This window comes from Argentina silus (genome assembly GCF_951799395.1).
Source record: "Argentina silus genome assembly, chromosome: 19".
NCBI classification, from domain to species: domain Eukaryota; kingdom Metazoa; phylum Chordata; class Actinopteri; order Argentiniformes; family Argentinidae; genus Argentina; species Argentina silus.
The window spans coordinates 16,775,969-16,791,189 of record NC_139673.1 but is presented as its reverse complement, the minus strand read 5'-3'; the positions used below and the strand labels follow the sequence as shown (position 1 = coordinate 16,791,189).

The following is a 15,221-nucleotide window of genomic DNA, read 5'->3' as shown; positions in this document are numbered from 1 at the left end:
TATATTGACCATTTTTTGTTTGATATGATATGTGTGTATTTTCAGATGTCAAAAAGAATAGAGGAAGAGAGAAAAAAAAAGTACACTGAAAAAGTCAACAACATGATAACTGATGGCAATTCAAGTGACATGGAGGAGTTAGGGGAAGATGAGGAATGGACTCCTGGACTCGTATTGGGAGATGGAGACAAAGTTCCCTGCAGTTTGTGATGTCTCGAGGTCGATTTCTGAAATTTCTGACACTGATTCACTTTCAGGACAACCTCAGAGTGTCTGATGATGCAAAGCAAGATAAACTGTGGAAGCTCAGGCCATGGTTACAAAAACTGTGAGAACAGTTTCTCTGCATACCTCCTGAAGAATGCCATGCAGTTGATGAAATTATGGTGCCATTCAAGGGAAATCTCATCTACGTGTGTACATGCCTGCAAAACCTCACAAATGGGGTTTTAAGATGTGGGGACGTGCTGGACAAAGTGGCTTTCTTTATGACTTTGATGTTTGTCAAGGTGCAGAAAATCCAGACAGAGAAAAGTCTGAAGTTGGTGTTACAGGAGAAGTTGTGCTGAAAATGACACTTCCATCAATCAACACTTCCAGCAGGAAAAAATCACAAGGTCTTTGCGGACAACTACTTTACATCAGTTTCCCTGGTACAACACCTAAAAGAGAGAGGAATCCACTACCTTGGCATGGTCCGGATGAACAGGGTGAAAGACTGCACCATGATGGATGAAAAAGAATTGAAGAAAAATGGAAGAGGATCAATGGACTTCAGAGTGAACCAGGACAACGTCATTGTAAGATGGTACGACAACAAAGCAGTTAACCTGATGTCCTCTTTTGTTGGCATTGAACCTGTGGGAAATGTGAAATGCTGGGATCGCAAATCCAAAACTCACATAATGGTTCCCAGACCAGCCATTTTTGAAACATATAACAAGTTCATGGTAGGTGTTGATCTCCTTGATATGCTGTCTGCACATTACAAGTTCAGCTTCAGATCCCGAAGATGGTACATGTACATCTGGTGGCACACTGTTACAGTGGCAGTCGTCAATGCGTGGAACCTCTACAGAAGAGACCAGAAGAAGCTAGAGCCCCAGATGAAACCCATGGCTCTGCAAAGATTTCAGGCTTTGGTTGGCACTTCTCTCATAAGTGCAGGAAAGGCCAAAATCAAGTGTGGCAGACCAGTATCCTCTCCAGAAGCGACTTCAACACCACCCCGTAAAAGGCCAAGCTGCAGTGTGCCTCTTGATATGAGAAGGGATGACATTGATCATTTTCCAACATGGGAAACCCGACAGAGATGCAAGCACTGCACCGGCAATCACATGTCTACTGAGAGAAGTGCAAGGTGCATCTTTGCCTGAACAAGGACAGAAACTGTTTTTGTGCCTACCACAAAGTGAAATAAAAAGGCTGTAAAAAGTTGTATGTTTTAAAAAAATTTTTTTTAAAAAAATGCCTGAAATGTTCGATATTTTCATATAGGGCCAAATTTGTTTTTGTATCTAACATTAACGTGAGCAAAAAGTTGCCAAAAATGCCAATGTATCAAATGTGATACAAAAAATATATCATAAACAAAATGATATGGCAAAAAAAATTGGGGAATTTTGTTAAAAGGTTTAATAAACATCTCAGTTCCAAGAAATTAGAATTTCCTTGGCTATTTTTTGATTGGTCGGGTAATAAATACTACCTTCGGATTCATGGAACAGCCATGGGAAAAATATTTGCCCCGTCCTATGCCAATCTTTATGTGTGTTCATGGGAAGAAACGGCCTTTCTAAAATGTAGTACATTACCATCTCTTTATTATCATTATTTGGACGCCATATTTGGCATTTGGGAGGGCACCATGGAAGCTTTTGAAGAGTTCCTGTCAATTTTAAACTCCCACCATCCAGCAATCACCATTACAACATTCTATTGAATTCCTGGATACACGTTTTCTTCATCCCAGATGTTGGAGGGGAAAAAACAACTGGCAACCCGAGTCTTCTTTAAGGAAACGGACAGGCACGCCCTCCTCCACAAAAGCAGCTATCATCCTAAACATACCTACGAGGGTTTAATTAAATCACAATTAATTAGATTCCACAAACTTTGTACTCACCTGGAAGATGTTGAGCAGGCTACACAAACACTGTTCACAGCCCTGAGGCCCTGTGGCTATTCGGGGAGATTCGTAAGGAAATTAAGAACAGAGGTTAAACACATCTTTAGGAATAATGGTAAATATGTGAGGAAGAGGGATGAAAGAAAGATCATACCTGTAGTAACTACTTATTCACAGTCTCTGGCAAGACTCAACTCCAATTTGAAATTTAACTTCCAGCAGGCCCAAGAAGTAAAAGGGGAATGTTGAATTGAAGGAATTTAAAATAATTTCAGCCCATAAGAGAAACAAAAACTTCAAGGACTGGCTAGTACACTCAAGCCTAAATAAAAAAAACTAAAAAGGATGATCCTGGAAACAAATCATTTCAACCAGAGGGATCAGACCTTAAAGCACAACTGTGTCACCAGTCAACAGACCTTTGCACCCCTACAACCATACAATATTATTTCATCATACCGTAAAAATAAAAACCTACAGGACATCTTGGTTGACTCAAAGTTCAGTAGGGCATCGACAAAACCCATTCCTTTCTATACTACTCACTTTAGACAGAGGAAATACATCAGTAACCCCCACAGTCACACTTCTGCCCCTATTCCAGACTCTTTCATGTTGACATCCACCAATGTAGTCTACGTTATCACATGTACACTCTGCCACAAACATTATGTAGGGGAAACAGCCGGGAGCATAGAAACAAGACTCAAACAGCACCTATACAACATTAAAAAAGGTCAATTACAAACACGCAGTCACACATTTTCAAGAACATTCCATCACTCACCTTGGGATATCTGGACTGCAGTCGAATCCTACATGGACGGTAGAGCAGCGGAGAGGAATTGAATGTAGATGGATACACCAATTACAAACAATTGCACCTGCAGGGATGAACCAAAGGTTTTAACAGCTGCAAGCACCCTATGTGGGCATTGGAATCAATAAAGTAAATACAAATCGGAACAATCTAGCCTGTTGACTTTTATGACAGTATGTTGCACATTTATTGCACATAGATTATTTCCATTATTTTATATGTGGGTGGATGTGGCTGTGTGCGTGCAAGTGTGCACGTATGTGGGGGTGTGTGTGTGTAAATATGAGTATATATTTATGTATATATGTATGTGTGTGAGAGAGTATGAGTGTGCGTATATGGGTGTGTATATATGTATATAAGTTTATCCCTCTATTTATTCCAACACATTGTCTTTTACCAACTACTATTATTAATAATATTTATACCATTCTAGTTTATAACTTTTTGAAATGATGGCACCTTTTAGAGAGAGAATATCCTTTGTTCTTTTATAATCACTGTGTGTAATCAGCATGGGTATGTGTGTGCACAAAGACCTCATATTGGTTACACTAATACACGCTTCTAATTTCTTTCGAAAAGGGAGGATTTACTATAGGCCAGTGCAACAGAGACTAAGTAGTCATTTTAAATCTATTTGGAAATATGTCCAACAGTAGTTTACCTAAAATGGAGTGTGCACACCAATAGTAGAAACCGTTACTTCACAAAACACTGCGCGAGTGCCATTTAACATGTCTTCAATCTAATCTCTGTCATTAACGTTACAGCATCGAAGCCCAACGCTAAAATAGCAAACACAACGCGTAAACACAATAAAGCGTTCAAATGCTGTAATATCACAGCCATAAAACTAAATCTGAAGTTACCTCCGAAGCTGCACGACCTCACACACCTGAAAGACGTACGGGCACCTGCGAGGAGAAAAAATACGTCAAGATTGTGTCACAAAAAATGAGGATCTACTGTTATTTCCCTTTTCCTTGTATATCATTTACATTCTATATGTAAACAATAGAATGGTGATCAAGAGAAACTAATAGACATAGAGAAGTGCGGTAATTAATATATGTAATTCAGCAATCAAACACAACAGAGTCCATATACAATCACAAAGCCGATCTCACCCGATCTCTGCCGTTGGTAACTCCAATATCTCCGCTCCTATATTCCTAGCCGATGTTTGTGTATAGAAGGACAACGTTTCACCGCGGAGCTCTATCCACCGGCTCTCCGCAACACGTTATATTTAATTTCTCGGCTTTTAGACGAAATTGTCCTCGCAGATCCAGGTCACTCAAACGTTTGACTCCCCAGGGGCGGAAATCCTATTGTCTCTTCTCCTTTAGGCAATCCCTCTTTTTATGACTTTCCGTTTACCCATCAGTCCGACATTTAAAGTCACATACAATTGATCACCATATATTATATCAAATACAAAAACATGAATGAAAACATCATACATACAACAGACCAGACATACCTTTCATGTTAATTGGGAAACTTACTTACTAAATCTGCGGAGTTAGGACATCTCTGAAGGGGCTAATAACAATAATAATAATAATGTATTACCTGTACAGGCTATATACTACGTTTGACTGATACATGTCACATCTATAAACATGAATATCTATAAACATATAGCTGCAAGTATGCAGTGATATAACCCTAGTTATTCTAGAGCACAGGTGTCAAACTCATTCCATGGAGGGCCGAGTGTCAGCAGGTTTTTGGTTTTTCCTTTCAATTAAGACCTTGTCAACCAGGTGAGGGGAGTTCCATACTAATTAGTGACCTTAATTCATCAATCAAGTAGATCGGAAGAGCAAAAACCTGTAGACACTCGGCCCTCCATGGAATGAGTTTGACACCTGTGTTCTAGAGTGTAGTTTTTGTTTTTTCAACCTGTGCTCCTATGATTTAGTTTTTCCCTGCTCTCTCCACAGGAAGACGTGGGCGGTCCCCTGGTGTGTCAGTCTGGGTCCTCCAGGCCGGGATCATCATTCTAAATGATGCCGGGACCAGAACATGGCGCGTTACAGGCGACATACAGACCTTCACCAGGACCTCCAGGTTTGGGAGCTTCCTGAGGAAGGTAGTGGGCGACTTCCCTGCCCCTGCTGCCTCCACCGCCCCCATCGCAGGAAAAGCTGCCCAAAGCTCCTTCTCTCTCTCTCTCTCCTCCTCTCCCTCTCTCTATTCTCTCAATCTCCCTGCTGTCGGGCTGATGGAGGATCTGTTTGTCAGGAAGGGTTCAGGCACTACAGTGAACGTTTCTGTAACTTACAGCACTACAACCAGGGAAATTATACGTTTTTTGTTTACATTTGTGATGCCAAAGAAAAACAGTGAACATCACTTCAACACTTGAATGTCATGAATTTATTGTATTGTATAGTACAATGCATAATTCCATGTTTAGGCAACAACTGTAATATACTCAAGAAAAGGAAACACAGTTGCAGATTCATATTATTGATTCACATATGAATTGCTTCAGATAACTGTATGCTTCAGTTTAGCTTTGTTACAACTCTACCAAGCTGTCGTACTGTACTTATCAGGAGCAGACTATATTCACACATTGTGTAAAAATCAAGAGTACAGTGTATTTAAAAAAAATAAAAATAGACATTCAGTTTGAGTCTGTTTCTGTACATTCACTTCAAATGAACACATTTTCATATAAAAGCTAGTTTGTATTTTCACATTGGAAATTCATCCCCTATCCGTATTTAATTTCAATATAGCATGCAACCCAGCTATCTTGCAAGCTACAAAATCTATTCATTGAAAAGCACAATAAATACATTAACAGTAAATAATAGCATTACAACTTTTGAATATGTTTTGTAGCACAAATGTACTACACAACTACCAGAATGGTTTAAAAATACATTTATGAAATATAAGGCCTATTAATCCCTGATTTAAAAGCAATCTACTTTTCAGAATGTGCAGAATAAATTCAGCCGAGCAAAATAAGTTGTTGTTCATAACTGTCATTAAATGCAGAATATGTTCCACTTCCTAGTGCAAATTCAGGATCAGTCATGTGATGTCATGTGATCAGTTTATTACATATGCCCTCCTAACAAGAACAGCGACAGGGAGATGGAGATGGATGGGTCCACTGAGCAGATAAGGACCTCCTGCACTCTCTGGAAAACCATGGGGACGAAAAGTTAAACTATCCACCACGCCGTTTGCGCCTCCCATCAGGTAGTATACAAAAAGCTGTTGTAAATTAGCTGGAAATAGTTTAATGTAGCCTACTATTAACTTCAAACGGGTATAATATAATGGTGATAGAGAATGAGTATCAACCTCGGGGGGGGGGGGGGGGGGGGTTAAGTAATCGTTATACTAAACTAAAACTCTCCCACCCTCTACTTAAATAACATGAATTATTATAAGTTAACTCCCTTGGCGGAGCCGCTAACAGGTCTTACACAGGGTCGTTACAATATGTTTATTTTATATTACGGACAGAACTAAATATAAATTAAAATTGAATGGTCTCAAAGATGGTTATAATTTGTCACTCACTTTCAGTCCCCGCTTTTAAGTTATGAATGAGGGAATAAAATGTGAACAATGAAATTGTTAGCTGTACTAAAACTGGTTATTAGAAAGAAGACATTTATTTCTTTTATTTAGTTATTTAGGACTTGCACACACACAATAACAAACTTGTGAAAAAAATTAAGTTCCAGAAGTAACTTCTTCGGCTTGCAAAGTCTTATTTTAGAGAAAAAAAGTGTAAAGATGGTTTGGACGAGAGACAGATTTGCTGGGTAGTTGAAAGAAAGTGAGTTTTATTTTAGTAGAGGATACAGTTAAAGATGATTTGATTGGTTGGTTGGATGGATAGATTAATTGATAGATACTGTAGATCGATAGACAGATGAAGTTAGATAGATGAGGGAAAGATAGATAGATAGATGAGAGAAGGATAGACAGATAGAAGCTGGCTTGGTTGGATGGAGGAATGGATAGATGAAAGAGAGGATGGATAGATTAGAGAGGGGAGGTATAGATAGAATGCATCATAGAAACCCATGTTTGTTCATGCAACTTAAAGTTTAAAAAGTCTAAGGTTCAAGGCTCAAGGCTTAAAGTATCAAAACTCTGAATGGAATTTATGTAAGAGGAGTCAGTATACACATTTTAAAGTTTAATTGAGGTGTCAAGCTTAAAATATGAAAAGGTGGATGCATTTTGAAATGTCCCCATTCAAAGCAAATGCCATAGGAATTAATAGGATTTCAGGTGAAATGGGGTACAGCTCAAAAAGTTTAAATGGTATGAAAGAAAATGTATGTAATGAATAGCAGACATTATTATTGAAGGACACATCATTTGTGGTCTGAAGATGTCTGAGTATGTTTTCCACTACAGTTTCTGAAAAACACTTTTTTTGTGTGAATAAAACACTTGAAGTGTATTTTACCCCCTCTTACTCGCAAGCTATTCTGTTACTAGCAGAGAAATGCCTAAGAAGTTCATGTTAGCATAATTGCTAGTTGTTGCAGGTGTGAATAGCTTAAAAGCTGTAGGAGTAGCATACCGAAAAATCTGATGAATTTGAATAATAAGAACAGAGTCAGGACACAAATGTAAAATAATAAGGTATTTAATGAGGGACAAGCAGGGAACAGGACCAGCAGGGGGGGAATGGCAAATGGGGTAGGGCAGGCAGGCAGGTAGGGCAGGCAGATTTGCAGACACACAGGGCTGGTGGGCACGTAGGGCAGGTTGGGCAGACAGGGCAGGTAGATGAGGCAGGCAGGGCAAGCAGACAGGTGAATAACCAGGTATATAGAGTTTCTGGAGCATAAATAAATGATCATCAAAGCAGAGTACAAACACGAAGACTAAGTATCTATGAAACTAAGAGGCAGAGAACGAGGCTAACATGTAAGAACATTAAACAACAATCTGGCAATGAGTGAATGAGAAGCCAGGGTTTAAATACAGCCAGGCGATGAGTTGATGAACAGCAGGTACGTAGATCAGGCAGGTAGAGATGATGATGTGAACAGAGAACCGAAGCCTGGCCATGCCCACACACAACACAAACAGACAGACCCAGACAGACAGGAGAGGGGGAGGCACTGGCATCGACTAGGGGGAAGTGGAGGGCATGACACAAAGTCTTATTTTGGTAGTGGAAAAGGTTTAAAGACGTTTCAATACATAAATAGATTTGCTGGATAGCTGAAAGAAAGTGAGAGTCTTATTATGGTAGCAGATAAAGTTAGAGATAGTTTGGTTGGTTGGTTGGATGGATGGATAGAATGTTAGATAGATAGATAGGATGAGCCAGGGATAGTTCATGGAGTGGGTAGAGAGTTGGTTGGTTGAGTGGCTGAGAGTTACAAAAAGCTGCATAGTTTAAAGTTTAACAAGAGGGACGGACCGTGTATTTTACACCTAGGCCTTTAGTGCTATTCTCCCGCAATTAAACCGCCTTCGAATAACCTCACAATGACACTAGGGCTATAGGCTATTGTCATTCGACACCCCATATTCACAGTGACAGTAACTCAACACCTATGAGTTACAATACACTAATTGCAGAGACATGAATACATGGTGACTGAAATACGAAGCCCCCTTAAGACCCCTCGTGGCGCCGGGCCCGGCTAGTAAAGATAGATTTTTATGTATCAAACTTACCAAAGCTGCTCATCATTTAAAGACAAAGTCCATCCTCCTTTCTTTCTTTATAAAGAGTTCAATGACACGGTTGTACAGTACATCGGTGCGTTTCACTTCCAATAAAAGGTCCTTCTCAATTGCCATGGAGGCCAGTGCTGACAGTCAAGCCTGCCCAGTCTTATTTCTTGAATAGGTTTTAATGTGTTTTAGGACTGAAAATGTCCGCTCGAGAGAGGCAGTAGATACTGGGATGGTCACCTACCACTGCCGTTGTGCCTTTGAGCAAGGCACTTAACCTCTAACTGCTCCAGGGGCGCCGAATATGGCTGACCCTGTGCCCAGAGCCCGGTTCTCCCTTGCGGGTATGCACGTGTGTTGTCTCGGAGGGGGTGTGTGCAGTGCGTGTGTGTTGTTTCGGGGGGGGGGGGCTTGGCAGCAGTGGCACTTGCGCAGTCAGGACCAGGCCTCTAGCAATGAGCAGCGTGAGACATGGCACCCCAGGGTCTCGACGGCCGCAGCTACCACTGCCTGGGGGGTGGTCTCCACGCGCTTCCCTACCAGCATGTTGCGGGAGGTCCATAGTGCTTCCTTGAAGCATGTCAGGGTGAGCCAGAGTCTGGCAAAGTCGGCCGATGGGATGCTCTTCTGGCTCAGCACTGTTGCACTTCCAGAGCAGGTGTCTCTAACCAACTGTATAACTACCTACTTCAGAGGCTGCGTCACTCGGTCACGGCTTTTCACTGTCCTGGCGCCCCGCTGGTGGAATGAGCTTCCCACCACTGTCAGGACTGCAGAGTCACTACCGATCTTCCCTGTCGCCGATACGGCCTTTCCCCAACCTGAACACCTTACCAAAGGTTTCCAGACCAGGCAGAGCAAGGTCAGAACATCAAGGGTAAGGACATCTAAAGACCAGGAGATGGCGCCAAAGGATACGAACGACGCTCTGACTGCCAACACGCGTAAGACAAGGCCTCCACTAAGGCGCAGCAAAACTACACCACCACCCAGGGAGATGACCCCACCGGGAGGCCTAATCCTGGAATCAGAGTCTGAGTCTGAAGCTACCCACTATTAACCGAAATCCATTCTCAAGAGGCGTAGCAGCGTGGCTACCCGGGCGACTCAAACCTCTGATGGTGACGAGGAGGTCTCCACTATTAAGAAGAACGTGAGGATCAATGCTCCAGAGAGACCCTTAGGAGACCAAGAGGATGACCTCACCGCCACCACCATCGAAGGAGACATCACACCTGGGATGTAATTGTGTCGTCTGCTGTGGGCTACCAGAGCTGCCATCAGACTGGGTAATACTAGACCAAACGCCCCCCGCACAAACCGAGGTAACCATACCAGAGCCAATGTCCCGAGCTGTGGCTGTAGTTGACCAGATCCTACCAAACCTGATGAGGCACTCCGCGGCTGCGGATGTTCCTCTGTCTAATTCCTTCTTCGACCTATACCCTGCACCCGGGCAACAGGATGTTCAAATGCCAAACCTTGCTCCAGAAACGGGAGAGATGCTACTGAGCGGTCTACCAATGTCTGTGGAGATGGCCGACAGGGTCGACATCCTTGACCTCATCGATGAGATGTCCCTACCACAGCTGGAGATGCCAGTATTGGATGAGGAGGTGATGGATCTGATTATCAATTCGACACCCCTAGATCCCTGAATGATAAGTTGATTCAAATATATGTAACGACATAAGCAATTCAGAGGAACCAGTGTATGAGGGTAAAACCCCACGTCAGCATATCTGCATAGGCCTCATCCTAATGACGACATGTAACCAATGAAAGTACTAAGTATACAAGAATACTGATGATTGATTGTGTAAACTTACTCAGGGATGATTACTGATGGATGTTATTAAGTTACTGAAGTTTGTTTTTGATGATACAGAGTTTTATTACTGCATAAAAGGAAATATTGTGTAAGGCCTACGGAGTGAAGTATGCAAAGCACATCCACAAAAAGATGGAGTACTACTGTATCTATAATCAAGTATTGAAATGGTAAGAGTAACAATATGAAGTATAGATTGATTTACTGTTTTTGATGTTGTAACAAAGTCCGATGGTACACAGAGGCAGACGCAGCGTTTACGTGGAGGGAACAACTTTTCCCGTTTATTCATCCAGTTATAAATGTTCGTTGGGACTTTCCCGTCCCCGCTTTCCAGCCTTTCCAGGCTCCTCGACTTTCCAGTCGACGTTCTCTCTGGTCTCCAGCTTCTCTCTCCTGTCTCCAGCCTCGCTCTACTGCTTAGCTCCCCTACTGAAATGGCAGAAGCACACACACATCTTAAACATTCGCCGGCGAGACTTAATTCGCAGCAGGTGTGCGACAAAAGTCTCGCCGACACAACCCCGGCCACGGTCCTGTAGCTCCCTCTACAGGCCGAACGCTGCATGTCCCCCCACATACCCCCACCGCCCGACACAGGCCGGGGACCCGACGGCGGACGACCTACTCCCCCCCCCCTGCACGGGAGAGGAAGTCTGCCACGACCATCTGCGCCCCCGGTCTGTGCACGACGGAAAAGTTGAAGGGCTGCAACGCGAGGTACCACCGGGTGATCCTCGCGTTTACATCCTTCATGCGGTGGAGCCACTGGAGGGGGGCATGGTCGGAGTAGAGGGTGAAGGCGCGACCCAGCAGGTAGTAGCGGAGGGTGCCGACCGCCCACTTGATGGCCAGGCACTCCTTCTCCACGGTGCTGTACCGGCCCTCCCTCTCCGACAGCTTGCGGCTCAGGTACAGCACCGGCCGGTCGGCCCCCTCCACGCGCTGGGTCAGCACTGCTCCCAGCCCTCTATCCGACGCGTCCGTCTGTAGGGAGAAAGGGAGGTTAAAATCAGGCGCATACAGGACCGTTTCTCCACAAAGAGCCCCCTTAAGGGCCTCGAACGACCCCTGGCACTGGCCCGACCATTGGACCGGATCCGGGGCACCCTTCCGGGTGAGGTCCGTCAAGGGACTGGCCAGCTCTGAAAACCCAGGTACGAACTGGCGGTAATATCCCGCCAGCCCCAGGAAGGCCCTCACCTCCTTCTTTGTCTTGGGCCGGGGAGAGGCGGCGATGGCCGCAGTCTTTTCAATCTGCGGTCGCACCTCCCCCCGTCCCAAGTGGTACCCCAGATACCGGATCTCCCTCCGCCCGATCACGCACTTTTTCGGGTTGGCCGTTAGCCCCGCCTGCCTCAGGGACCGCAGAACAGCAGCCACCCTCCGCACATGCTGCGGCCAGGTGTCACTGTGGACGACAATGTCGTCCAGGTAGGCCGCAGCATAGGCGGCGTGCGGCCGCAGAATACGGTCCATGAGGCGCTGAAAAGTGGCTGGGGCTCCGAACAACCCGAAAGGGAGCACGGTGAACTGGAATAACCCGAGCGGAGTGGAGAATGCCGTTTTCTCCCGGGACACCGGCGAGAGTGGAATCTGCCAGTATCCCTTCGTGCAATCCAATGTCGTGAAGTACCTGGCCGTACCAAGCCGGTCCAAGAGCTCGTCGACCCGGGGCATCGGATATGCATCGAACTTGGAGACCGCATTAACCCGTCTATAATCCACACAGAACCGTATAGTCCCATCTGGCTTGTTGACAAGCACGATGGGGCTACACCAATCACTGCGGGACTCCTCGACCACACCCAGCTCCAGCATGGCTTCCAACTCCCGGCACACAACGTCTCGTTTGTGCACCGGCAACCTATAGGGACGCGTGCGCACCGTTAAACCCGGCTGCGTTTCTATATGGTGGTCGATGAGCGTAGTCCGACCGGGCAGGGGAGAGAACACGTCGGCGAACTTAAGCTGCAAATCTGCAACGTCCGCGGCCTGGCTAGCAGAGAGATGGTTATCAATATCGACCGGAGTGCTACCTTTCGATTTTGGGACTTCCGGACCGAACTCCTCTCTCTCTGGAACTATCGTAGCCAGAGCAACAGTGACCACGTCGTTCCATTTTTTTAGGAGATTGACGTGATACACTTGCAAGCTATCCCCCCGGTCCGAGCGTATAACCTCATAATCCACGTCCCCCATGCGACGTGTGACCACAAACGGCCCTTGCCACTTCGCGAGTAATTTCGTGCTGGAGGTGGGTAACAGTACGAGCACCTTGTCTCCCGGTGTAAACTCTCGTAGGGTAGCCCCCCTGTCATACAGGCGTTTCTGACGCTCCTGGGCTTGCAGCAAATGCTCACGTGAGATAGCCCCTAGGGCGTGGAGCTTTGTGCGCAAGTCGAGGACGTACTGGATCTCATTCTTACTGTCGCTAGACCCTTCCTCCCAATTTTCTTTAAACAGGTCTAGGACACCCCGGGGCTTACGCCCGTAGAGTAATTCAAACGGGGAAAACCCGGTGGAAGCTTGGGGAACTTCCCGCACCGCAAACAACAGGGGATCTAGCCATTTATGCCAATTCCGACTATCCTCGTGGACAAACTTCCGGATCATTGACTTCAAGGTCCGATTGAACCGCTCACAAACGCCGTCCGTGGCCGGGTGGTAAACACTGGTTCGAATCGCCTTGATGTTCAGCAAGCCATACAGTTCCTTGAGGGTGCGTGACATAAAATTAGTGCCCTGATCGGTGAGAATCTCTTTCGGGATTCCCACGCGGGAGATGACTTGAAACAATGCTTGCGCTACACTCCTGGCAGAGATATTGCGCAGAGGTATTGCCTCGGGGTATCGGGTGGCGTAATCTATCAAGACCAACACAAATCGATAACCCTGTGTGCTCCGCTCAAATGGCCCGATAATATCCATCGCAATGCGGTCGAATGGGTTCTCGACCAATGGTAAGGGCCGCAAGCGGGCCCGTGGGATGGCCGGGGGATTTACTAACTGACATTCCCGACAGGACGCGCACCACCTACGCACCTCTGCCCGAATCCCCGGCCAATAAAATCGAGCAATTATACGGTGCAGTGTTTTGTCATACCCTAGATGGCCCGCCATGGGGTTGAAATGAGCCGCCTGGAAGACCATTTCGCGGCGGCTGCGGGGAACCAGCAACTGGGTTACTTCCTCCTGACTATGTGAGTCACGACTTACTCGATATAACCTGTCGCTGATAATCGCGAAATAGGGGTGGGCGCGCACTGTGTCTGGCCGTATCAAAGTACCATCAATTGCTATCACTTGGTCAAAGGCTGATCTGAGGGTCTCATCACGAGACTGCTCGAGGGGGAAGTCGCCTAGCAGCGGATAGTTCGGCGAGGAAGTCTCGGGGTGAGGCGCCCCCGCCGGCTCCGGCTCCCCGGCAGTGTCGCGAGGCGCCGCCTCGGCACAGAGCACATTACACGCCACACACCTCCCTAGCTGTCGTGCACGCATCCCGGTAGCCCTCTTTACCGCTTGAGGAAACCCCTCCCAATCCACACCTAGAATCAGGGGATGCGTGAGGCGTGGGCTAACCGCCGCCTGTACCCTATGGTTTTTCCCCTCAAAATGAATTTCGATAGCGACCAGCGGATATTCGTGAATGTCCCCATGCACACACCTCACCCGCACCCTCGATGCCTTCAACAGTGCCCCCGGCCGAACCAGGCGCTCCTGGATCATGGACTGCATACAGCCCGAATCCAAGAACGCCTGGTGCGTATCACGTTGTATCCTTACCGGAATACGATACGCCGCTCCTGGTCCGGGGGGAGGGCCTGGTATGTCGCCGATGCGGACGACCTGCCCCACGTCCATCGCCCGACACTCGGCCTGCACGTGGCCCGGCCGTCCGCACCGCCAACACACCCCCCCTGTCGCTCGAGGTTCTCTCTGCGGGGCCGGGGCTGGTTCCGGATCAGCGTGCTCCTGCCATCTCGTTCTCGGGGCGGGCGCCGGCCTCCCTCCTTCTGCTCCCCCGGCTCCTCCTGGGCGTTGGCCCCCCCCCCCTTGCCGCGGGGCCGGGGTTGGTCGTTGTGGCCCCCGCGGTGGGAGGGAGAGATGGTCCTCCGCCAGACCCACGGCGGTCTTTAGGTCCTGGGGGCGGTGGTACTGGACCCAGGCGGCGGTGCGGGCCGGGAGCCCCGCGAGGAACTGCTCCAATACCACCCGGTTCCCGACCTCCACCGCCGAGTTGTTCTCGGGGTCCAGCCACCGCCATGCGCTGTCCCCCAGCCGCTGGGCGAAGGCGAAGGGCCGGCACCCCTCCTCCATGGACATGGCCCGGAACCGGCGCCGGTGTTCCTCCGGTGTCAGGCCCAGGCGGTCCCGAATCGCCCGGGCCAGGGACTGGTAATCCCGTTGGGCGGCCGCCGGCAAACTGTGGGCCGCGAGCTGCGCCTCCCCTGACAGGAGGGGCAGCAGATGGTAGGCCCACTCTCGGTCCGGCCACCCCGAGATCCTCGCCGTCCCCTCGAACACCGCGAGGAACGCCTCTGGGTCGTCCAGGTCCCCCATCTTCTGCAGCTGGACCTTGGGGGGACCTGGTGCCGCTCCGGTCCCCGGCGCCGGCCCACCGGGCCTGTCCGCGAGCCTCGCCGCCGTCAGCTCCTTTAGTGTCGCCTGCTGGGTCTGTTGCAGGGCCGTCTGTTGCACGAGAATGAGCGTTATCCTTGCTATCGCCGCTGTTAGCGCGTCCATCTTGCCTT

At 47.3% G+C, this 15,221-nt stretch overlaps 1 protein-coding gene across 1 annotated transcript; it reads right to left on the bottom strand.

The window, feature by feature from the left end:
• Window positions 1-10,642: 10,642 nt before the first annotated feature.
• Window positions 10,643-15,213, bottom strand: LOC310819462 (uncharacterized protein; the record flags this gene model as incomplete). Its single annotated transcript, XM_083690766.1, has 2 exons — window positions 10,643-10,899; window positions 14,254-15,213. The coding sequence occupies 2 exons, from the start codon at window positions 15,211-15,213 to the stop codon at window positions 10,897-10,899; spliced, it is 963 nt and encodes a 320-aa protein (XP_083546892.1). The 3' UTR covers window positions 10,643-10,896.
• Between the last annotated feature and the right edge of the window lie 8 nt (window positions 15,214-15,221).